Consider the following 25,381-nt stretch of genomic DNA (forward strand, 5'->3'; position numbering starts at 1 on the left):
TTACTGGCCTATAGTACATGCAGCTTCTGCTATCAATTTTTATAACTTTATTTATGACTTTTATAAAGACTAAATTGTTTATAATTTTCACTTCAAGTGACTGTGATGTGGAATAAATTAATAACTTCGTTTTAAAATGCTTAAATTCATTTAATAAAATGTATTGTGAAAAAAGTTAATATAATGATTCAATTTTATCTAAGCGCTGTGAAGTATAACTAACAAATTGTTTTTCGTCTCTCGTTTATCATCAGATCAGACCATTGTTAGCCATTGCTTGTACGAGATCAAAATGTATCATTTGAATACATTGTTATTTTAGCTATCAAAGTACGTATCGCTCGGATAAATGCTATACAAGTTACAACGTATTTCAATCAAAAATACCGATAAGGCGATGAAACAACAAAAAACCATGCTTTCGTATAGTTTGTAGAGTATTTGAAATTCTAATTTATAAGAATAATAATGGCAAGATGTTTTATTTGGTCTCAAACTTCCAAAATAATAATAAAAACATCATTATCAAGTTTGTTATGAGTCATTATCTAGTTTTGCCATTAAATATAAATGAAAAAAAAAACATTTTGACAATCTGAAATTTTGCAAAATGTTATTGACAACTTCGTATATCAGAGCCATCTATCCTAAAGTGAAAGCGCGAAACTATGTTTCAAAAGTTCCCACTGAACGATATGCTACGAATATTTTATATATACATATTATATTTATTATTGATGTGTTAGTTTTTGTATAAAATAAAAGTGACTTCACAATCAAGTCACTTCGCCATGTCATTGTAATAGTGTAAAAAGGAGATATATATTTTTTATCAAATGAAAGAAGTTTCAAATGCAAATGTTTAATTGACAAATAAATTCAGTATCTTAAATTGACATTTTAAACTGATATATTAGAAAGCTTGGCTTTAATGATAAAAAAAATAAAAATTAAACATAATAAGACTATGAGAGCAAATTATCAGCCTGTTATAATTTTCTTTTTAGGCCACAGTACTTACATAACTTCTTAATAGTAAAATACAGATTAAATATACATCTGTCAAGATAAAATTAAGCTAAATAATATAAATAAGCCTTATAATCTAATACAGCATAAGTCATGGTATTAAAATAGTTTAAATCGGTTAAAATGATCACCATAAAAATCACAAGAGATGATACGACAATGATTAAAATTAATATATAATATACTTAGTTATTGATACTAAATTCATAAAAACTCTTTATTCTATATTAATGACTGTGGAATGTAGATCATTTAAGAATAAAGAGAAATAATTAAGTACTGATATCAATATTTATTCTTCTTAACATTAAAGTCTTAACATAACAAATGAGATATAGTACGAATATTATTTATAAAAAAAATCTCATAGAAAAAAGCTTTAATTATCCTCATTTCAACCATTGTATGAGAATTAATATTTATATGGGTAAAATATTTCCAGAGACCTTACAATATTGAAATTACACAAAGATCCATTTATTTAGTCATTTTACATGATTTTCGTTGGGAAAATAAAATATATACAATAAAATTTATTTTTCTTCAAATGTTACAAGATTTTATTTGACTAAACATATTTTTCTGAAGCGCAATGAGTGCAAACATAGCCTAAAATGCTATTATAATTTTTTGTAAAGAATTTTGACTCTGAATATATATGCAAGAGTTGACGAGAATTGATTTTACACTGAATTTTAACTGTTAAACTGTTAAATTTTATGAAGAATTTTTTTTATTTGTAATACAGAAACATAATTATATTTGTATATATATTATTTTATATAACAATAAGATTATTCCTTATGCCATGTTTATTTGTGTTCATTAAAATTACGACATCAGTGGATATAAATTTATTCTCTTTCATGACCATATTTCCCCATAATTCCGCACACACTTAGTTACAAGATAATATTATTTGTTAGATTTACATGATCGGAGTAAGAAATGGATCAGTCTTATACATTTATTGTGTTCTTTTATTATCAAAATGTATTAAGTTTTTTATTGTATAAGAAATAAATATCATAGACAACAAAATTATTGTTAATTATATACATATATAAAGTAGGATATATTGTTAAACGGATTTCTGAACACAAAAGTATGAGGTATTTGATTATTTTTTTTAACAAAAGTATGCATAATATTGTTTCCGGATTTTATAAACAAAGTATTTAAATATATTTCATCTCTGTGTGTTTCCTATACGAAACATATAAACGAAAACCCTTTCAATATATCCATCAAATGATTAACAAGTGACAAAGCACAACATATATGGCAAAAGATATCGAAACCAGTAAAACTTGACCTCACTTATCTTGAGCGTAATACTGCTGCGCGAGGTCATTCAGTTCTCGCCGTAATTGTTGCGCCTGAGCCCTTAACGCTTGCTCTCTAGTTCGAATTACTCTGTACAGTTCCTCCTTTTCCTCTGTACGTTGTTTCACCAACCAGCGTAAATAGAGCTCTAGAAAAAGTAGGTATACTGAGATATTTTACATCCATACAAAAAAAAAATTAGTCCAAACATTGACTAGGTTTTGCAAAGTATGTTTCCTTAATAATAATACATAGTACGATTAGATGGAAATAATCATGTATGGAAGATGAAACTTGTTTTATATTTATTTACTTCCATATATTTCTAAAATTAAGCAAATATTATATATATATATATTGAGTTAACCGTCTTTGTATGTCACACACCTTCCCATATAACATAGCTCATGGGTGCCACCGACGGCCAGATGACGTCATGCGTGGGGTCATACAAGGGGTTGATGTACACGGCCAGCTCTTCAGGCTGGTTCATCCACGACCACAAGCTGGTCGTTTGGTCGTAAACGCCCAGTGCGGACCGCTCGCGGTCACTATCGCATAAGAACGATCCTGAAAGATAGGACCCATTATATACACCATGAACGGAACTTGAAAAGTAGCTCATATTATTGTCTAACATGAAATATAAACCCACCAAACTGACTGGCGTAGGCGTGCTCGAACAGCGTTATGAGGAAGCACTGTCGGTACTCGAAGCTGCACGGGAACTGCTCCAGGAACTGCCGCACGCAGTCCAGGAAGAGGGTGAAAGTGGGCGCCGCGCGGGGGCGGGACGAGTACGGACCGGAAGTGACACGGCTCTGGAAGGGATGGCCGCCTTGCAGCCATTCACGGTCGATTAAGGCCTGCAGTCTGGAATATTAAATGGTATCTTATATTTGACTACTTTTTGGCCGCCATTTTCGTTGTCATCGGCCTTGAATGAATGAATATGTATTTAACATATTAGATATGTCAGCGAAACGTCACAATTGTAAGTACAACATACAAATGTGTCCACGTGAATTAAATAATGCGTTATATAAAATTAAGTATAAATTATAACCTATATGTTAGTATATTTAATTTATATTATTTGAAAGTTTCATCAAAATCGTTTAAGCATATTTTACGTGAATGTGTAACGAACAAACGTACAAACTTTCGCATTTATTAAAGTGGAATATCAAGTCAAAGTATTTGCACTACCGTATTCAAAAGCTATTTTATTGATACTGGAATTGTATTAAACATATTTTTACCTCTGTTACGTACGCGCAACATATTAAAAAATAAATGAGCATCGCCGGGGCAATGTCGTTGTATGGATAAATATCATATAACGAGTGACGCCGCTGACTCCGCGGAAACTACACCAAGCCGTGTGAACCAGAAGATTCCTGATACCACACAAGCAATGGAATGGGATTTCTATCCTAACACTGGGGCAATCATGTAGTCTTAGGTATAGGTTAAAAGTTTTAATATGTAATTCTTATTATAATATACGTATAAGTGATACAAGTTATACAACAACCCTATATAATTCATCATGGCTATAAAGTCTAATATAAACAGCTAAATACTATGTATGATAATGCTTACCCTCTGATAGTCCGACTGTCTGGATTGAGGATGATTTGTACTAAGGAACAGACGAGTAAGGTAGCGTCTTCACCTCTGGTACCATGCACCAAAACTGGCTCGGATCTCTGAATTTATATGAAAAAGTATTAAAGTATAGAATTTTTCTCTATACTGTTAAAATAATTTTGATATATAAAAATAAACAAGTAGAGATATAGAATATTTGTAGTGCTTATGTACTGTGATATTAATAATTTAGAGTACCTAGACATAATATATTTTTATTATGTACCTGGTGAATATGTTGTGCGATGATACAAGCTGTGTGCAGAGAGTTCCTGACCGACTCCGGCCACCCGCAGGACTCCAGACGAGACAGCCATTTGTCACACGATATCTCACGATCTATACAGGCTGTGAAATAGGTTTGTTATAATTATTTAAATGTAACCTTTTAACAACAAATAGAATAAATATATATCATAAAATATCAATGCTAGTCTAAATATTCTAGAAGACACAGGTTCTGTCCTGCATGTGTCGATGAATGCAATGTTGATGCTTTAGTGTTAAAATATAATTACAGTAATTTAATCAATATATAAAATTTTTCAAACACACTCTTTATGATTATCTATGTTTATCATTATATGGCTATGTTATCTATGGTTCTGTGTTGTGACTCTGTATACTTTCAATCAGTTTTGAGAAGCTCTCCAGCAGCGGTTGTTGATTGTCGACTTCATCCATCGGTCTGTTGTATATTTTCCATTGAGAATAGTTTGATGGACTCTCGCTGCCTCCGCCTAGACGCAGACGAAAAAATTACTCGGTAAATTCTAAATCAAAATAAAAAAAATTAAGTATTGTAAATACTTAATTGAAATATGTTTTTTTTTTTTTTAAATAAGCATTTTTAAAAAAAAAAACTATATTAATTTCGTCATGTATGTATAGTGCTAAGTAGCAAGACTGAATGACATGAACTTAAATAATAAAGTAACCTACCTACATTGCCCTCGACAATGAAATCCTAGACTACCTCTAAATAATTATTTAAGGAATAACCTGTTTGTCTGATCACAGAGATATTTGAACAGTAAATTTTGTGTTAACTTTACATGATAATATGTACCTTTATTTTGCTGTTGCGAGATCATATTGGAGCTTCTGAGATCATATATGACACCCTTCATGCCAACATTAACTATTGAATTTAATATTTGCTCATCCGGACGACACCTGCGGTGTTTTGGACCGTATAGAGGCTGACCAGCTCGAAGAAGAACAGCCTGGAAGTCATAGAAATAGCATTTTCATTAATTTTTACCAGTCTGAATCAGAGTGATGTATGCTTATTACATATAAATTTAATTATGAATTTTTCAATCACATTGATGACCTTATATTGTTTATGAGATTTCATTAGTATTGTAGATCTTAAATTAATGTTTATATATAAAATAATCTTTTTAAAATGCTACATTGATGCCATAATTACAAGTTTCATCAACAAATCAAAACAGCAAACGGCTACACAACAGAGCTTTTATCTGATATGGACTATTTTATTATGAAAATAAATCGTCTTCTAGTAATTTTTTATTATTGATAGTTATTAGTTAATATAAGATTTCTTTATATTATTTTTCATAAATAGGCATATTTTCACTAAATTAAGAATTAGTTGTTCTCCTGTAAATAATAATAACAAAGAAAAGTAACAATTTAAATCATAACAATAAACTTACACCATTGTTATGTCTATACGAGAGCACAGGGAAGCGGCCGCCCTGTCTGAATGTTGCTGCCGCGGCCAGGGTCTCATCATCTATACACTTTGGTACAACCACAGCTTTCGGATAACTTTGACAGACTGTATAATTTTGATTCACTCTCGATATACGCCATTCCTCTGTGGCAATCACTTTTGTGAATTCTCCTTCAATACTAAAAATTTATTAATGTAAAACTATAATCATACTTTAGTTAGTGAAAATGAAAAGTCTAACGATGTATTTGCAGAGTATTTTTCATATGATAACATGGACACACTACCTGTAAAGGGTATAACCATTTTCCATTATGGGATGCATATGCCTGTAAAAGAAGGGATAGAAAAGGGTAGGGTCCTGTATACTTGACAAGTTTTCCAATGTCTGAGCTAGCAAGGATAATTCTGTCGTGTTATTGATATCCAGTTGAAATATTCTCAAATCTTTGCATTTTAAATACAGAAAACCACCTTGTACGACTCCACCACTCAATTTGTTCTCCTTTTTTTCGATACTGTCTATGTTCCTGTGCAATAGCTGGAATATTGTATAAAAATAAATAGTTCAAATATGTCATTAAGATAAATTTTAACAATATATATCTATTATTTATTACCCATAGTTCGCGAACACCTTCTTTTCGCGAACTTAATATGAGGTGGTGACCAGTTATACACACTGTTCCATCTACGTTATCATGATGAGGATATCGTAATATCACTCCGTCTAACTTATTTATAAGGATAAGCTCTATAAATTCCATTAGACCGATTTAGTATATATATTTTTACAATATTATTACATTATTATTTGTTAATTTTAACAACTAGATAGCGCTGCGCGCACAATTCGGTTTCTTTTGACAATTAACATTTCTTGTGAGTTGTGACAGTTTTAAAAATACGGATGTATAAACTTGAAACTTGTAGATTTCAACAGAAGTTTAGATAATTGATTATTATTTATATATAGTTTCGTAGGTATTTTATTAGAGGACCTAACATTAAAAGATGTCATTATCTTTAACTAAATTATACATAAACATTTATGGAGACATTTTTTTATACTTGCAATGTTAAAAACAAAACATTCATTCTTATTTTATACCTTCCTATCTTGAGATAGTGCGATACACTTTAATCGTGAAGAAAAGAAACGCATATATTTTTGTGGGACTGATTTAAATACAAAAGTATCCTGTGTCAGGCTCCATCTATTCATAAGTTATAGCATTACACATAAAATAACATACGTATGAGTGAAATAGGTAGCGAATACGATGAAATATAGTATAAACTATAAACGACAGTTTGAGCTATGGCAATGTGTGGTTTCTTGCGTTCGTTGTAATATTTTTGGCTTAATTTGTTAAATTGGTGTCATTGATGGATAAAACGAGTTTTATTATAAGATAAAAACAACGAATATCTATAGGATACAAACTTTAAATATACATTAAAGGGATATAACTAGTGGTGAGTGATTACAGATTTGTGTGATTGTAACTATTGAAAGTAGGTAGGTAACTTGGCTGGCTGGATGGCTGAGCTTGGGTAATGACCGGTTCCAATATTAAGAATCAGTTAAATACCATTAGAACTAATTTTCATGCCGCTTATTTTGTTTTAATTTATAATTTTACTCATCAATTCTTTGTTTAGGACATGGAGGAGAATTCTGAAATTCATATGGAAACAGATGTTTCTTTAACAACTGAGAGTGCTTGTGACACTGAAGACGTGATGGAAACTCATGGCGACGTAGAAACAGTCATAATTGTGGAAAATACAGCTGAGGAAGAACTGTTTGGATCTTTAAACAGTGATACTATTATATGCTCTAAACCATCAACTGAAATGAATAGCAGTGATAATGGTTCAGAAGGTTCACAAACAAAAATGGTACCTCAAACTACTATCAATGATGTAAGGAATGATGAAGAACAATCCTTGTATAGACATGATCAGGAGCACAAAACATACAACAACAAGCATAAGGCATCTAGGATTGAACAGCTACAGTCACCATTGAAGACTGATGATTCCCAGTCGACACTGAATGAACAGTCTTCACTACCTGATAAACAAAATATAAATAGCAATGAAAAATCACCAACAAAGAATTGTCATGAACAGAGCCCACTGGAAAACTCCAAGGCTATACCTGAAACCGATGATTCAAAGAAGGATTGCGATGATGATAATCATTCTTTGGACACTGAAGAGTCACAGGATTTGAAGACATCTCCATTAAAAGGGATTGACTCAAATAACACAGATAAAGAACAACCTGTTTTAAAAATTGATCAATCACCTAAAACTTACATATCTAGACATAATTCTCAAACTAAGTGTGATCAGAAACAAAACATTACATGCACTATCTCCAGCAGTGCTGTCGATGATGCTGACTCCGATGATGTGATGAATCCTGCTTTGAATTCTAATAAAAACATTGATGGAACTTTAGCAGCCCAAGTACAGATTCCATCGCAGAATTCACCAGAACCGGCTTTAAGTGAGCCTGATGATAAAACTATTAACTCTTCTAACACTGACCAGGAAGAAGACTGTATGAAACTAACTTACACATCTATTGAACCAAGTGAAAATGACCATGATTCTCAAACGGAAAATATGTCAGATGACAAAGATCAAAATAAAAATATTAGCAGGGAGCTAAAATCACTCATAAAATCAGCCAAAGAATCTAAAATCATCAGTGAATGTAATCAAGTTACAAGCAAAACCAGAAAATCGAGATCAACTCTAGACGCTAGTTTGAATACATCAGTAGAATCTGGCAAAATTCAAGATATACGAAGAAGCAGTGTTAATTCACAGAAAAGCAACTGCAGTGAAAAGTCAGAGAAGGCTCCGAAAAGGTCGATGAGGTCTCAGAATCCTGAATTTGTGAATAAGGTAAAACAATTTCTTAACTCTGTAACGGGAAAGATTCATAAAACTGATTCAGACGAAGAAATCGATGTTGCGAAGGAGACGCAATATGAAACAGTGTACTCACCGTCTAAAAAGAAAAAACAGTTTGAAAATATGGAAGTAGATGTAAGTAATAGTAGATAAGATTTAAAAGCATTACACAATACACTTATTTTTATTTAATTTCTACATCTGTATTGTAATTCATAATCATGATCGATATACAATAAATTCATGTATCCTCGGCAGCCAACAACGAATACCAACAAGTTACGCACAGATCCTTACTGCTGGCGGTGTCATTGGGCTGTTGAACCGGTTGCCAATGAAAAGGGTCATCCTCCGATGCAATGCACCGTTTGCCCTCGAGCTATACACTACAAGTGTCTCAACAGCAATGAAAGAAATAAGATAACAGCTGAGAAGAGTTGGGTCTGTCCCGAATGTATGGTTGTACTTCATGCTGAGAGTTCGGAGACCAGGTATTTGGAGTTACTTTAACATTAGTTCAGCCACAATCGAGTGTATCAACAATATTATACAGATTATATTATATTATGAATGTTGTAACATAAATTTCAATGCTTTTACAGATCACCGGCCATGAGAAAAGTTTCACTGGGACAACTTTGTGAGCTGCTCCATTACGCTTTGAGAAGACTGAAAAATTTGAATGGGGTAATTATACATGGACATTATAGATTTATCATGTAATTACTGAGTCATCCGATATATATAGGACATCCTCTGAGACCTGTGCAATATTAATGTATGATACTTATAATATGGCACAATGCGAATGCATCAAATTTAGTTTCTCATTACGCAAGCTGTTTTCTTACAATTGCTTACATCTACATTTTGTTCGTGAGAATAAATATTTTTAAGAATTAAAGCGAAAAATATATAAATATATATGTTATTATTCAGCTTTATATTATATATAATTAGTGGACAAATATAATTTGATGCTATTAAGACGTTTTTACATTGATATAAAATTATTGATGGCGCCGCCATGTTTTTTTACTTAACATCCACAAAATGGTTGCCGTTCGCCAAGCGAGGTCATTTGACAAATCCGCCCTTTATTTATTTGAATAATTTGTGTTAAGGAGGTTTAATAAAAAATAGATAGTAAGCATTTTAAAAAAGTATAATAACAAATGAGGTTAAACAATAAAAATTTCATTCCATATAACTATATATATTTATAGAATAAATACGAAACGCAAACGCGTTAGACTTTACACTAAGGTGAAAACGACCTTGCTAGCTATCTGCTGGCGGAACACCATCTATCTCTTTCTGACATGTTAAAAGCTTGTATATCTGTCTCGCTCTGAACTAATAATAAACATTCTCCGTTCATCAGAATTCTCGTTCTGTTCATACTCTGCATTTGTAATTGTATTTTTTTCGTAATGGAGATATGGTATTTTTATTTAATAATGCAATTAAATGTTCTCTCCATGCATTCACTGTTATTTACTAAGTAGAAGGAATTAAAGAGCCATATGTACTTTATACCTATAATAATAATATTGTTGTTTATTTGATATTATTTCGTAATCGATCACCAAATGTCACTAAAGCATGATATTACTGCCTACGTTAATGTTGTTCCTTTATTATATTTTCTATTACCAGTCATGTATGTAGTCTATTATATAATCGCTGACGTAATTTCCAGGTGGAACCATTCCTTCAGCCAGTGGATCGCACCGTATTCCCAGACTACGACAACTACATAGTACATCCGATGGATCTGTCGCTGATGAAGGATAATATAACCGAAGGACTCTACGGCAGCACGGAAGCGTTCCTAGCTGACACGCAATGGATTTTACACAATAGTATTATATTCAATACATGTAAGTTATTTTTTTTTAAATTTCTTATTAAATGATCGGAATGCGTTTGGTGTGTAGAAAATTGTGTTCTTCTATTGCTTTTTTTTTTTTTTTAAACATACGTCGCTTTCTCCTGATTATGAGTTATTTATTTTGCTGCTTCAGATTATTTTTTTTTTTTAATGTTTGACGTTAGAAATGAAATATTGAAATCTTTAAATCATATAGATATATTAACATCGATTTAAAAAATGATAGTGCATGTGGTGAAAACAGGTAATCATTATCATCAAAGTAGAATTTGATTTCTTAAAAAAAAAATCTTTCCTCATAGTTTTGACTTAGATTACTCCTAACACTGTTTAGGCTACTTATTTAGTACACATACAATAATTATATATAGACTCTTTTGAGTTCAAAAAGGAGAGATACTACATAATATCACAGGAGTTTAAATATCAAACCAAACGAACACACCGACTAACACACTAACATTATGTCAACCGAGATCGCAGCAGATAATCTAATTTGATGGCTCAGTGCTTCCCACAGTGCAATCCAAGCTGACTGGCGGTGCGAGGGCCCTGGTCCGTTCTTGTAAGGCTGAGATGGGTGAGATTGAAGCCTGCCCCGAGTGCTATGCAGCGGCACATGCCAGGAAACCCACCTGGTTCACTGATGTCTGCTCAACACCACATGTGCTACTTTGGGCTAAGCTTAAAGGTTCATCTCTCACTATTTTATATAAAAAAAAAAGATATGTCCAAAAATAAGAGGTACTTTAAGCGCTTTTCACTTCCGTTCAACAATGTTATTGACAGTTTTTGGGACATTACAAGTTTGTACAGTTCGAAATATATTAAGCCCATGTGAATGGTATCTCTTAATGTAAAATATGATAAAATATATAAAATCGTAAAAAAATATAAAACCAAATGATTTCCATGCTACGTTATGTCAATAACTATATTTAAAGAGTAGTCAAATGTTTATTTTTTTAATTATAGATATATTTCTACACAATAAAAAGTTTGTATATATTATAGTGTTCTTGATTATTCTGTGTTGATTATAGATTAAACAATAAATGTTTCCAGGTTTCCCCTATTGGCCGGCCAAAGGTATGACGGTCAGCAATACTGGCATGGTCGATGTTAGGTTCTTCGGAGCCCACGATCGTGCTTGGGTTCCAGCGAGAGACTGCTTTTTATTCTGTGAAAAAGATCCGAATAATTTCAGATCGAAACGTCAGGATATATTGGATAGTATGCAGGTAACATCAGAAAGGTTTTATTCAGACATTATACATGTAGTTTATATGAGAAGTTTGTTCTTAAGATATTCAACCATTGAAAATATATTAAAAATATCCTTAGCTTAACCATACAAACATTTGCCTATTGTTAAGCCCATATCTAAATATTAGAATCAGGGCATTAAATTCTTAGAGTAATCTCCTATGGTTACTTTATTATGTACTTTCATTATATTCTAGGAAGCGGAACAACACATACGTAATATATCCCGGAAATACGGCCAGTACGTGTATCCGCCTTTCAAGACACCGTTCGATCCAACAAAACTAACCGAGCAGTTAAAGATGATGGTCTGTAGATTAAATATATATATTATAAATATATGAAATATAGTAATGGCGAAGTTAATTATCAATTTTGATTCTTCAGATACCAACATTTGACGGTGAGGTCGGTGTGTCTGTTAGTAAACAGACGAATTCCCCAACAGTCCCTAAAGGGAAAAGCAGGTCGAACTCTAAAAGCTCCAAGAGTTCGGGCAATGATGGGTGGGAATTTTATAATAATAAGAACTATATTATATATATAATAATTCATTATTGCTCGTTATGCTTAGTGCATTAATGTTTATATCAAATAATATAATGGATTTTATATATAGAAGCTATATCTAATCTACCCTCGTTCCCTCATAATCTAATACAGAACAATATTTAAAAGACTACCTTACTCAATACTGTTTTCAGTGATGTGAGTGAGTGTGAGGACGTCCAGGAATCCAGAAAAATGTCTGGCGGTGCTGAGATAGCTCGTGATGATGACTTTACACCTGAAAAGTTAGTTAATACATATTTTATATGAAATATTTGATTTTTAACCAGGAATTCATTGATATAGATTGAAATGTACCATTGTAGAAATGTTTGTTATTACAGAAATAAAACATCAGAGCTACATGATAGCGAAAAAGAAACGACACGCAAGCGTCGACGATCGGAGCTCGAAGAGGCGGTTATAACTATCATGGACAGTTCCAGTGACAAACGGAGGAAAGTCGAAACCGATAAAGTTGTTGTGAAGAAGGAAACCACAAAAGAAATTGATACCAGCAAAGAGAACGAAGTTAATACAGAAGATAACAGCAAGGAAGCAAACGAGAAGGCTCAAGAAGTAACGGCTGGTAACGACAAAGCAGTCGCTGGAAATAGTATGGAGGTAGACGTTACTCCCAATACAACACCGGTCAAGACAACTCCTAAAGTGAAACCAATAAGAATCACTCTATCCAGAGACAACGACAGAGCTATAACGATACCAAAGATCGTGAGGTCGGACAAAGAAGTCGAGGTGGACAAACTGAGCGACAAAAATAAATCACAGAAGAGAAGGAACTCTAGACACAAACACATCAACAGTCAGAACGGCAAGGCGGATAAACAGGAAAAGAAAGTCGAAAAAGATAATATAGTCAAGATTATTATAAAAGATAAAAATAAAGATACATGTAAGACCAAAGTGTCGGATGATAAATGTGAGAAATCAAACAAAACGGGGCCGGACGCCAATAAATCCAAGGAGCAAAACGATGACGACGCCACATTAGCCGTCATAGCTCGCGAAGTAACAAAGGCGAACGTTTCCGGACTACCCACCATAAGTAGTGTTCGCAGTTTATCAACTACCGCCCAAAACTTGGACACTACCACGGTAACTACGACCTCATCGCAAACTACGGAAGTCACTATCACGGTCAGTGCCAATTCAAGCATATTTACACCCACCAGTACAGAAAATGTTCGTAATATCAAGGAGGCGGTGCATAAATTACAGAAATTGAGAAGCGACGAAACGCCTCTGGTTGGAAGAGTCGGAGTGCGAGCGTTCGCCCGGATGACGTCACCGGAACCACGGACAAGCAAATTGGAAAGCATGCTGGTTGAAGTGAAATCGGAACCGAGCGAAATCGAAGATACAGAGAGGCAGGTTGAGAAGGTGGATATGATGAAACAGTTCCACCTACGACCGGTGAATCCACCGAACGCTAACTTGAGGGAAGTACGTATGAACAAAGTCGTGGTCGCGCCGCTGGCTCGTAAGACCGTGGCCAAACAACCGGATGCGAGGATCAAGGCGAAGAAAACATTCCCACAGCCGAGGAAGGTCGATGACGGCAGATCGGAGTTGAACAGTAAAAACTCCATGGTGTACATTCCTATACAGCCGCCGAGCACACAAGCACCCGTACGACCCACCAAGCCCATCACTATAAATGGTACAGCGAACACGCAGACTGTTAGACCCCCAGTAACCGCCACAAGCGCAGGTTAGTTTAATACCCAACGTTACTCATAACAACTCATTTCTAAATATGTACTCTAATAGTTTGTTTGATAGTACATTGTAGCAAAGACGAATAAAAAACTGTAAACTGAATTGAATATGATTATAATCTATTTACAGCTAACAACATAGTGAATACAATGACGACCCCGCTTGTACCATCGTCATTAAATCCATGCGTCCAACCGACCACAGTCGCCACTACCAATACGACTTGCTTGACCACCGTTACCCAAGCACCAACATCTGGCTCGAACACTGGGCCAGCTAATTTCGTCCAAGTGTCCAACGTGAGCCAATCTTCCGTTATTGGGCCAACCACAACCGTCAGTCCGGTTTCGACGACTGCCCAATTGCCAACAGTTGGCCAATTGAATGCCATCGGTCAGGTGCCGACGAATGTCCACACGGTACCATTGATAACATCCGTCAATGGCCAGTGGACGTTCAGCTTGCAACCTATCATGTCTGTCGGCGGCCTGGACGTGAGTATTCTTTAATGTACTACCTAATGAATACATTTTAAAATTATTATTTTTTTGTCTTTTATATTGTGTTAGTACTCAGGTAATCAAATCGTATTCTGTCTTTCTGAGGGAGATATATCAACAGAGAACTCTTAATAAAATATCCATAAATAATTTATAAGCAAAATAATATTTCCAACTTCATGTATGTCGTATTTTCATTTACATGTAATAATTTGAATGTTCCGTTTCCAGGAGACGTCGCCTTTAATAAACGGACTCCCAGACCGCAGCACGTCCTTAGCGCCGTTACCCTCGTTGCCTGGTGTACAAACCATACAAATGCCGTTAAACACAATATGTAGCAACCCTGAAACTCCAGGCGAGGTAATTAAAATTATACCCTGGAAATTATCATGGAGAATCCCTAGTACAAGATTTGGATTTGTTATATGTTATTTTGTTTATTCCTTTATTTGGATAACTTCGAAGACTGGACAAAGATTTGTTTTTTTTTGTACCTTAAATAAAATATTCCATTGTTAGTTATCTACACTCTTAAACATCACAATATACAAATGTGTACATAGCTTATATCTCAAATGTCTGATGTATTTGCTAGGTACATATAACATATCACAGCCCTAATAATATGAGTATTTTTATTTGTTCAATATTAATACTTCACGGTATATGTTTCATAATGTAATGTAACGTTTCAGCCGCCTCGCTTGCAACAGAAGCCGCTGTTGAACCCCTTGGACCCGAGTACTCCGATCGGTGCGGTCCCACCTCCATCCACCGCTGGACCTCTCACAGCTAAACTAAACCAGAATGCTGTTAAGGTACCATTTGAAGATGTTATGAAAGTATGCTCGATAGATAATGCTCGACTTTCACGCCACCTGGTGGAGAGTTAAAGAATAGTTCTTAGGTTCTTAGTGCACTGCCTCAGTAAAAATCTACTTGCTAAGTATTATGTTACAAGTGGCGCCATCCCTGCCGTACTAATTATAATATACTTTATTCCTTAGAATTATCTTTATGTCTGATTATAATTAATTATAAATACTGAGTCATTGTAATTTTGCAATGGCAACATTTAAGTATCAACCTGTATTTGAAAAGTATAAATACTGGCTTCAGCCATTTCCTAGGACATTACTGGAGGTAACACTGAACATTGATAAACAAGTCTGAAACTGTACCTCGAACAATAATAATTTATTTAAAATTACATAATTTATTAATATGTTTGTCACCTTGCAGTCTCATTAGTAAACACTATCCAGCTTTATTACATTGAGAATTATTTTAAATACATATAATTCACCAGCCTTTCCTTATTTGGTGAACCTTAAACACTACATATATTAACTTAACTATTAATATATGCAGTGTTTAAGAAACTTAGACCATTTTTGTTAACTGACGCGCCCGCTTAACACTATACTGGCAACTCAGGTCATTCATACCCGGAGGTGGCCTTTGGTCTCAGCAACCAAATGTCTGATCATGTAAAAAATTTTATGTTTGTTGACCTACCTACGGTGGATTTAAAAAAAAAAAATTTCGGTCCACTCCACTTAATTTTTTTGGGCCCTAAAACTTTAGACTTAACTCGAGATTAAATTTTCTCCTAGTATATTTACTAACTAATTTGCCATCTTTTTGGTCCACGAATACTTTAGCATAACTCTAGCTTATTTTTTCTGCTAGTATATTTCATGACTAATTTGCCATTAATCTTCCAGCTAACAGACTTCTTTCGAACACTTCTGGAGGACACATTGGATAAAGTGGATGAACCAGCAGCCCAGGCCACCTTACTGAAGATGCAGATAGAACATATGCAGTGGAGACACATGCAGGAGATCAGGGAAATGAAACACAACCATGGTATTATATAGAATATGTTGGATTTACTACCCCCTCGTAGTTTCTAAAGAGTATGACGTCATCACTACTGACGTCACGAATGACCTTGATCTGTCGTCAGTTTCTCAGATTACTGAAGGTAACCTCGTAGGCGGTTCGACGAATCACTTATTTCCAAGAGTTCCGATCGCTGCAACGGCCCGATCGAGACAGTTTTTAATTTGTACCCTCGCCTCTATTTATACCAATCAACAAAAAAGTATCATATAAATGACCCACTATTGATAATTATCTTTACCATTAACTCTTATAACAATTTACATTAAGAACTACATGTTTTTCTACAATAAAATATATGTTTTTTGGTGCTTAGTAGTTTAATTGTAAGTGCTTAAGTGTTGCCATATTGAAATATGGTTGTAATGTTTTCATAATTTACTTATATACAAAACAATATTAAATTGCTATCTGTTACCCACGACTCCCACTACGTAAAATAAGCAAAACTTTTAAGCACCATATTATGTGCCTCCCACCGATAACGTTTAATTTCTGTTAATCTAATTAGGATAAAAATAGCCTAAATTACTACTTCCTCCTTATCACATCAGGTACCATCCAATAAAAGTTCCATCAAAATCGATCCCGCCATTTCAGAGATTAGCCAGAACAAACAGACATACACAAGCAGATAATTATTTTTTAAAAAATGACAATTTGGTGTACATACCATACATATATTAAAGACGGTTATTTCAATATCACAAACGGGCACTCCAATATATTTCATTATTATATTACAGAACTGACGGTTACGGAAATGCGAGCTGCGTACGAGAAGGACAAGGCGCGTGCTGTTAGTGAGGCGCGGCGGACAGCTCAAGTTGAGCTGGAGGCAGCTGTAAAAGCCACTAAGGCTAAGCAGTGGTTAGTCACCAATATTGAAACTTATACTATCATAATTATCATACAACAAGGTTTTATTGTTTGTTACTATGGTAACAAAAATGTCAAGTAGAACCTTCCTCATATACACTATACTATTACATGAACATGGCTTATATATAGGATTGTATTGTTTTTAAGTACTGTAAAATGTAAATTGAAAATGTTTTATATTTTTTTAATGTAATTTCCAGGTGTGCTCATTGTAGTCAGGAGGCCCAGTTCTACTGCTGTTGGAATACTTCCTACTGCGACTACCCTTGTCAGAAAGCTCACTGGAACACTCATTACTCGCAGTGCACACAACAGAGGAATGCGGTATGTTTTATATACTATAATTACATATATTAAATAATACAGCAAGGATTAACCGTGGCTTGTTACCATAGACAAAAAATAAATTATCATATAGAATCGTTTTAATGTTTAAATGAAGATCTATTTTTATATAAGATTGCATTATTTTTAAGTATTGTAAAAAGTATGAATTTAATCATATAGATATGATAATCAATTGATTTTAATACTAGGTTTGTGTAGAGTGTTTTTCTACTATATGTGATATCTATGTATAATTCCAGGCAACTAACGGAGATAATGCTAACGCGATAGAAAAAAGATTGCAATCGGCTCCTGAAAGTCTTCCAGTAAGAAACTGCTTCTAGTTAATATCTGACATTACTCGTCTCATTAATCCAATAACGTTCTAGTACCACAGATAACTTTTTATTATATTTGGATATTACATAATTTTATTCATTTATTGGCGTTACAGAAGAGTACACAAGCGCCGGCACTCACAGTCGGCAATAAATTGACAACAACGCGAGTGTTTTCCCAAGACAGCACAGCTCAGAAGACTTCTATCATAGGTAACAATGTTTTGTACGTTCATTATTCATATCTAGGGGCCGTTCGTAAAGTGCGTCACGCGTCAGTGAGGAGGGAGGGTATCAGCGATGCGTGACATCGGGTGACAAAGGCAATGGGGGGGGGTCAATAGTAATGTGACGTCACATATTAAGATTTAAAACAATAAAACGGAAAGTTTGAATGTGAATTAAAAATTGTTTTTCGGTTTTATGAGATGTTGGACTTTACGTTGATTTTATTAGATTATGATTTAATAAAAAAATATGAATATACTCTTGATTATTTTTAAATATGTACATACATAAAAAAAATGTGTGACATTGCATCAGGAGGGTATAAAAAAGTGACAACCTGTGACAGGGTAAGGGTGAGGGGGGGGGGGGTTCAAAAGTCCGAAAATTCGTGTGACGCACCTTATGGACGGCCCCTCTATTTAACTATTACCAATAATGAATTATATTGTTGTCAAATAATTTGAAGTAATGCTATTATTGAAATTGAAACTTGATTGTTCCAGTGAGTATGATGGAAGATCAGAGCGGTAATCAGGCGATGAAGTGTGTGGGGACGTACAAGGCGCCCGGCAACTCGCAGGTTTCACCCCTTGTTGTTAATAAACAAGTAGGTCTTAGCGCTTTGTTATGTAGACACGAACGGAAGTGAAATAAATATATATATTTTTTCCATGTTTTGTAGTACAAACCCTCCTGTACATGTTTAAAATCAAGTTCCAATTAATTTGTACTTAAATAAGCTTATATACATATAAAATAATTCAAGTATTTTTCTTAAAAAAAAAATTTGCAATTCCAGCGGAACGGGATAAATTTTGTAAATAAAGTTACTTTTCGGGAGGGTATCGGATTACCTATTATCATACAAGAGGAGTTTGCTAGAAAGCCCATATCCTTATGAATTCAACTGATTTTATATTGGAGTTCAAATGATCACAATGTCCTGTGTGTTTATCATGTTCTGGAGTTGGCACCCGACGCTGTGGGTTTATTCATGCACAAAATGAAAAAACAAAAAAATATTGTTCATCCGAACGTTTTAAAATAGCTAGCAAATTTTTTTTTTTTTGTGAAATGAATTTGATGTTTCGATTACTTTTTTTTTAATTATTTTACACCGGATCGCGTACAGGCCGCCAGTTTTTGTATCCAAAATCAAGTGTATTTATTTTTTTTTATCTTTTTTTTTTAATAGTATTTCTGTTGTGATGTCAGTCTGTACAAATCCTCCATTTTATATTTTAATATTACACACACAGAACTGAACATTAATAAATTTATTTGTCATATCTTACAAAATGTTTGTAAGATTCTTTTTAACTTCTATACTAAGAACTAAAATACATAACATGATATGTTACCTTTTACTTTCTAGATTCGGTTAACCGAATTATTTAAGTATTTAAATAATAAATTCGCTTAAATATAAAATTTCCCTTATATACCATTTCTCTTATATACTTTATTCCCTTATATACAATTTTCCTTATATACCATTTCCCTTATATACCATTTTCCTGATGTACCATTTTCCTTATACACCATTTTCCTTATACACTTTATTCCCTTATATACCATTTCCCTTATATACCATTTCCCTTATATAAAATTTTCCTTATATACCATTTTCCTTATGTACCATTTTCCTTATATACAATTTTCCTTATATACCATTTCCCTTATATACAATTTTCCTTATATACCATTTTCCTTATATACAATTTTCCTTATATACCATTTCCCTTATATACAATTTTCCTTATATACCATTTTCCTTATATACCAGTTTCCTTATATACCATTTTCCTTATGTACCATTTCCCTTATATACAATTTTCCTTATATACCATTTTCCTTATATACAATATTCCTTATATACCATTTCCCTTATATACAATTTTCCTTATATACCATTTTCCTTATATACAATATTCCTTATATACCATTTCCCTTATATACAATTTCCCTTATATACCATTTTCCTTATATACCATTTTCATTATATACAATATTCCTTATATACCATTTCCCTTATATACAATTTCCCTTATATACCATTTTCCTTATATACCATTTTCATTATATACAATATTCCTTATATACCATTTTCCTTATATACAATTTCCCTTATATACAATTTCCCTTATATACCATTTTCCTTATATACCATTTTCCTTATATACCATTTTCCTTATATACCATTTCCCTTATATACAATTTCCCTTATATACCATTTTCCTTATATACAATTTCCCTTATATACAATTTCCCTTATATACCATTTCCCTTATATACCATTTTCCTTATATACCATTTTCCTTATATACCATTTTCCTTATATACCATTTTCCTTATATACAATTTCCCTTATATACAATTTCCCTTATATACCATTTTCCTTATATACCATTTTCCTTATATACCATTTTCCTTATATACCATTTTCCTTATATACCATTTTCCTTATATACCATTTTCCTTATATACAATTTCCCTTATATACAATTTCCCTTATATACCATTTTCCTTATATACCATTTTCCTTATATACCATTTTCCTTATATACCATTTTCCTTATATACCATTTTCCTTATATACCATTTTCCTTATATACCATTTTCCTTATATACAATTTCCCTTATATACAATTTCGCTTATATACCATTTTCCTTATATACTAATCTAGTTGTATAATAACACTACCTGAATATATTTGTCAAAAAAAAACGTGACTGTGTTAGATATGATTGCATTCTTTTAAAAAATTCATATTAATTGCTTTTAGAAAATTTTATAATTTTAGCGATGTTGTTTTGTTTTCTGTATTGTCGTGCGTGCTTAGGTTGGAGACAGTACCGTGTCGAAAAAATGTATAAATAATATATATTTTATGTATATAATGCAGATCATGAACACAGATGAAGGTTCAAAGAAGGTGGTGACATCTGGCGGTTATCTCATAGTGGGGGGATCCACGCCGCTAGTGACGCCGCCGCGCCGCACTCACACCATATACTACACGTGAAAAACACCTGACACATAGTGCCATCTGTGATAGACTATAGTGCATTAGATTACAGTCGTTTTTACAAGTACTGTACTATATATGATTCAGTGCAATCTTTCAAAGTATTAAGCTTTGGATTTCGTAATTCGGTTGTTGACATATAAATTATTTCTTTTGTTAAGAAAAGAAATTGTGTTTTTTTTTTCTTTGGAGTCATCTTTAATTTTAACTATTCCACAATACTCATATAATAATCACACGCTCAACCTCTACCAGGAATAATTGCAATGTTTTGACAAACGGTTGTACTAATATAATATGTGGGTATTAAAATAACATTTTGTAAATAATGAGAAGATAAATTTATCTCTAAACAAAAATAAAGAAATCCATCTTCTAATTAATAATAGGAATCGATCATGCGAAGCGTACACTAATGTTTCTCGTAAGGTAAAAAAGTCATTATATTTTTAAATATCTATTCTTGACTATTTTCTATTCATCGTATGTCTCATATTAAGATTTGAATGCCAATCTATATTAAGCTATGTGTATATATAAAGTAAATTTTAATGTTTGTTTAGTTGTGTGCATGTTACAAGTAATGGCAGAAACGCTATGCATTTATAATAATGTGCGTACATACATATGCATTATATTGTATACTTTATCGAACCATGGATTGACGGACACAGAACGATGAGCTCCAAAACAATCTTAATATATCACAGTAGATTACAGTTAGTACACAATACAGAAGAATTATTTGATAATAATTGAATATTCTATTTGCTTTGATTGTAGTTTTCTTAATATTACTACGTTTAGACAGTAAAAGCTTTGATGAGACAGAATAAGCATTTTGAAAGGATTACTTCATGATATGTTAAGACTGGTAACATAAGTTAATATAATTTACCTTTATGAATATAATGCTTCGTGTCAGCTGAATATGTGAAAATATGTTTAGTGACAGCAAAAACGGCAACAATTGATTATTGGCACAGTTTTACTTTGAAAGTAACTCGTGCCGTTGTTTGGTCTCTGTATATACATGGGTTTAGACGTGTACATAATGTTCACTGTATTTTAATATACCTGCTTCGGTTTATATATTTTAAAGAAATATGATTTAATTTTTATTATATTTTAACTCTGAATACATTTTTTTTCCTTTACCAAACAGTAACGTAAGTCTTGCTTTTAAACCAGCGGCAGGGCAGCGCTAGTAGTATCCTTAATTCATTTTTCTCATATTTTATCTTAATTCATAAAGCCTCATTTTTTATAAGACACATTAAGAGGATGGAAATAAGTATCTTGTACAAATTAAATTACTTTTAATGGATTTGTGACTGCTCAGTCATTCTCATGTGGAATTATTTGTTGCGTTGGCAATACTCTAGATGTGTAAGATTCGAAATGTTTTAGTTTCAATAAAGAAATTATGATTATAAATATGTTTTTTTTTTTACCCAATTTTCTTATTAGTTTTCGGTTATAGCATTTACAAAAAATTTATATATTGTTTCACAAATTTTTTTGTTTCTATTGGCAAGTAAGTTTTTATTTAATTATTATAAATTGATAATTTTTCAAAACTGAATTTATTATCTAGTTATAAAGACACCTTTTCAAGTATTACACTCGTACTCTCACTTTATGAACAATAAAAGCATCAGATTACTTTTTCCAATTACGGTCCAAAGTCAACAAGCTAAATCTGGCTAAGCCTGACAAATTTTTGTAAAGAATTATGTTACAATAATTTTGCACTTTATGCAAACATTTCTTAAACATCATGAAATACGAGTTAAAAAAAAATCTACATCCCGAGTGCTAGCCCGTAGAGATGGCAGCAGCCAAGATTCAGCTTGCTTTTGTGCAGGGAAAAAAATTAAATAAAAATTTGGTTTCTAAACAATTATAATCAAAAAGCTGATCATAAAAACAAATAACTTTCAACTATTATACTGTAACAAAAATGCAATCAAATTAAAAATAAGTTGATCCCAAAACTATCACACAAAGCCAAACTATATATTACAGTGACATTTGTTTATTTTAAAGAAAATCTTAAATTATATTTATATCACAGTTAAAAATGTCAGTGTACAAGATAAATTAAATAGAATACTGAAATATAACAGTAGCGAGTTATCATTGAAAGAGAATAGAAAGAATATTTGGTTATTAAAGTGAAGAAAGGATGCAAGTTTGTTATTTAACAAATCATTCACTTATATAGTTTATTCTTAATTATTTATAAGTATAAAGTAATATTATTTATTATACATAGCAGCTCCAGCCTTGGCCAGCTGATCGGCCATTTCGTTTCCGTGTATGCCTCGATGTGCTTCAACATAGATCCATTTAATGTCAATTTTGTTCTGAATACTATCTAACTCTTTGAAGTCTTTTTCATTTTTCACCGGCTCCCCTGATGCTAGTTTCCACCCTTTTCTCTTCCAACCTAAGAATAATTTTCTTATTTAAATATTTAATATCATATTTCTAACTACTATATAAATGCAAAAGAAATTTTGTATGTTTGGTTAACATTCGAAAATGGAGGGAAAAAAGGTGACTATAATGTATACCTGAAATCCACTTTGTAACTGAATTTATAAGAAATTTGGAGTCAGTATTTATGGCCAGTTTGGTAATTCCATTGTCTACTGCAGTTCTTATAGCCTCTGTAGCTGCCTGGATTTCTCCGCAATTATTTGTGGCTCGTCCAGAGACTGGTTTACTAATATTTAAAGGGTGCCCCTCAGCCCAGAACACTCCGAGACCAGCTCGGGCACCGTTCTTCCCGTTTGATGAACAAGCTCCGTCAGTGAACACTTGAACATAACCATCTTCATCCAATTTAAAATCTTCTGAATTATCACCCGAACCTTGCATACCCTGTGGTTCAATCAGTATACTTTTACGTTCACCTTTAGCGCTCTTCTTAATAATTTTATCGACGCCTTTTCCAAAACCCTTCAACCTTTTTTCAATGTCATTCATCTGTTTGATTAATATATCATTCAAATCATCCGACATCTCTGAATCTGAATCTTTGCTGCTTTTAGATTTCCGATTCGATTTTGATTTTTTCTTCGGAATATCGTCATTGTTTTGATGGGTTGCAGAAGTAGAGAAATTTCTTTTGAGGTTAGTGTTATTTTTGGGAGAACTAGACGGGACGTTTTGTTTGACTTTACTAGACTTATCTTTATTGTTACCCTGTGTCGTAATGAACTCCTGGGCAGCAACGACAGAATCAAATTTTTTGTATCTCGCACCTGGAAAACCTTTTACTTGTGCTTCGCAATCCGGCCATGTCATATAAATTCCAGCTGTGCGTCCCTTCGCTACAGCATAGAAAGGCATTTTAAAAATAGCGATATTATTAAAAAAAGACTTAGTAATAGTACGTGAGCCGGGTCTGAGAATTATGTTCCATAACATTTATTTATTTAAAATGGTCTCATACGTTATGAAAGTTGTGTCTTATGTCAAACTTTGCCTCCAGACTTGGAACTGTCACAAAGGAAGTTTAAAACTTTGAGTTAAATGTCAAATAAACGTCGAATTTAAATGCTGCATTCATTGGACTGTTATTTTGTATAAAAACTAAATGTCATTCATTTTGTATTCTAGTTTTCTAAAAAATTATACAACTTGCTATATTTAAAATCTAATCTAATAACAATTTCATCTTACTTATTAAGAGTAGGGATTCGTCACTAGGGAGTATGGGTTGATATTTCAAGTGTCTAGCTGGTAAGTATTAAAAATTATTAAAATTGGAAGGATTTCCAAAACCCCTTTTGAATAGACTTATATCATGGTATGATTATAAATTTTGTAATTATTGCGAAGTTTGTCAAGTTGAGATTTATCTATATATGTATTTGTATATGTATTAGTGTATATTTGTATACGTATTAGGAATCTAAGATTGATGAGGTATAATTTATTGCTCTATCCAATTTTAATAACTCTTAGGGTTTGTTTTTATAAGCGTCGACTTGTAAGGCACCCTTGATACATATTTTACAAATACCTTTTCATAGCCACAAATGATGTGCCTTTGCCGA

The 25,381-nt window shown here is 32.8% G+C and overlaps 3 protein-coding genes across 7 annotated transcripts; 1 reads left to right on the plus strand and 2 right to left on the minus strand.

The window, feature by feature from the left end:
* Nucleotides 1-846: 846 nt before the first annotated feature.
* LOC116767617 (myotubularin-related protein 9) lies at nucleotides 847-6,582 on the minus strand. The gene is made up of 10 exons (XM_032658025.2): nucleotides 6,334-6,582; nucleotides 6,001-6,254; nucleotides 5,694-5,892; nucleotides 5,078-5,234; nucleotides 4,635-4,748; nucleotides 4,235-4,356; nucleotides 3,961-4,067; nucleotides 3,011-3,228; nucleotides 2,743-2,925; nucleotides 847-2,503 (listed from the first exon to the last, which is right to left on the minus strand). Exons 1-10 carry the CDS (start codon nucleotides 6,478-6,480, stop codon nucleotides 2,346-2,348), a joined length of 1,659 nt encoding a protein of 552 aa, XP_032513916.2. The 5' UTR covers nucleotides 6,481-6,582; the 3' UTR covers nucleotides 847-2,345.
* Nucleotides 6,583-7,004: 422 nt separating this feature from the next.
* On the plus strand, nucleotides 7,005-22,748 carry LOC116778978 (MYND-type zinc finger-containing chromatin reader ZMYND8-like). Of its 5 annotated transcripts, XM_061526666.1 has the most exons (22): nucleotides 7,005-7,192; nucleotides 7,379-8,782; nucleotides 8,906-9,138; nucleotides 9,250-9,334; nucleotides 10,350-10,530; nucleotides 11,050-11,232; nucleotides 11,607-11,782; nucleotides 12,005-12,115; nucleotides 12,195-12,313; nucleotides 12,512-12,601; nucleotides 12,683-13,514; nucleotides 13,596-14,088; nucleotides 14,226-14,590; nucleotides 14,828-14,959; nucleotides 15,295-15,417; nucleotides 16,327-16,471; nucleotides 17,254-17,377; nucleotides 17,590-17,713; nucleotides 17,977-18,042; nucleotides 18,171-18,267; nucleotides 18,786-18,889; nucleotides 21,189-22,748. In XM_061526666.1, the coding sequence occupies exons 2-22, from the start codon at nucleotides 7,382-7,384 to the stop codon at nucleotides 21,306-21,308; spliced, it is 5,304 nt and encodes a 1,767-aa protein (XP_061382650.1). In that variant the 5' UTR covers nucleotides 7,005-7,192; nucleotides 7,379-7,381; the 3' UTR covers nucleotides 21,309-22,748. The 5 variants fall into 5 exon arrangements, with proteins under 5 accessions (XP_061382650.1, XP_061382649.1, XP_061382646.1 ...); XM_061526665.1 differs by having other exon boundaries at nucleotides 12,683-14,088; nucleotides 18,786-18,862; XM_061526662.1 differs by having other exon boundaries at nucleotides 11,062-11,232; nucleotides 12,683-14,088.
* Nucleotides 22,749-23,333: 585 nt separating this feature from the next.
* LOC116770280 (ribonuclease H1) lies at nucleotides 23,334-24,827 on the minus strand. The gene is made up of 2 exons (XM_032661691.2): nucleotides 23,891-24,827; nucleotides 23,334-23,763 (listed from the first exon to the last, which is right to left on the minus strand). Exons 1-2 carry the CDS (start codon nucleotides 24,747-24,749, stop codon nucleotides 23,573-23,575), a joined length of 1,050 nt encoding a protein of 349 aa, XP_032517582.2. The 5' UTR covers nucleotides 24,750-24,827; the 3' UTR covers nucleotides 23,334-23,572.
* Nucleotides 24,828-25,381: the final 554 nt, after the last annotated feature.

The sequence above is a fragment of the Danaus plexippus genome, assembly GCF_018135715.1.
Source record: "Danaus plexippus chromosome 3 unlocalized genomic scaffold, MEX_DaPlex mxdp_25, whole genome shotgun sequence".
Lineage (NCBI taxonomy): Eukaryota > Metazoa > Arthropoda > Insecta > Lepidoptera > Nymphalidae > Danaus > Danaus plexippus.

Excerpts from the sequence above, each read along its gene's own strand:
- LOC116767617 (XM_032658025.2), bottom strand. The coding sequence starts at position 6,480 with ATGGAATTTATAGAGCTTATCCTTATAAATAAGTTAGACGGAGTGATA. Across the intron at positions 6,255-6,333 it reads AAGGTGTTCGCGAACTATGG|CTATTGCACAGGAACATAGA; the intron begins GTAATAAATAAT and ends ACAATATTCCAG. Across the intron at positions 4,749-5,077 it reads CTCGCAACAGCAAAATAAAG|GCGGAGGCAGCGAGAGTCCA; the intron begins GTACATATTATC and ends GTCTGCGTCTAG.
- LOC116778978 (XM_061526661.1), top strand. The coding sequence starts at position 7,382 with ATGGAGGAGAATTCTGAAATTCATATGGAAACAGATGTTTCTTTAACA. Across the intron at positions 9,139-9,249 it reads GCTGAGAGTTCGGAGACCAG|ATCACCGGCCATGAGAAAAG; the intron begins GTATTTGGAGTT and ends ATGCTTTTACAG. Across the intron at positions 18,890-21,188 it reads CCCTTGTTGTTAATAAACAA|ATCATGAACACAGATGAAGG; the intron begins GTAGGTCTTAGC and ends TATATAATGCAG.
- LOC116770280 (XM_032661691.2), bottom strand. The coding sequence starts at position 24,749 with ATGTTATGGAACATAATTCTCAGACCCGGCTCACGTACTATTACTAAG. Across the intron at positions 23,764-23,890 it reads AGTTACAAAGTGGATTTCAG|GTTGGAAGAGAAAAGGGTGG; the intron begins GTATACATTATA and ends AATTATTCTTAG.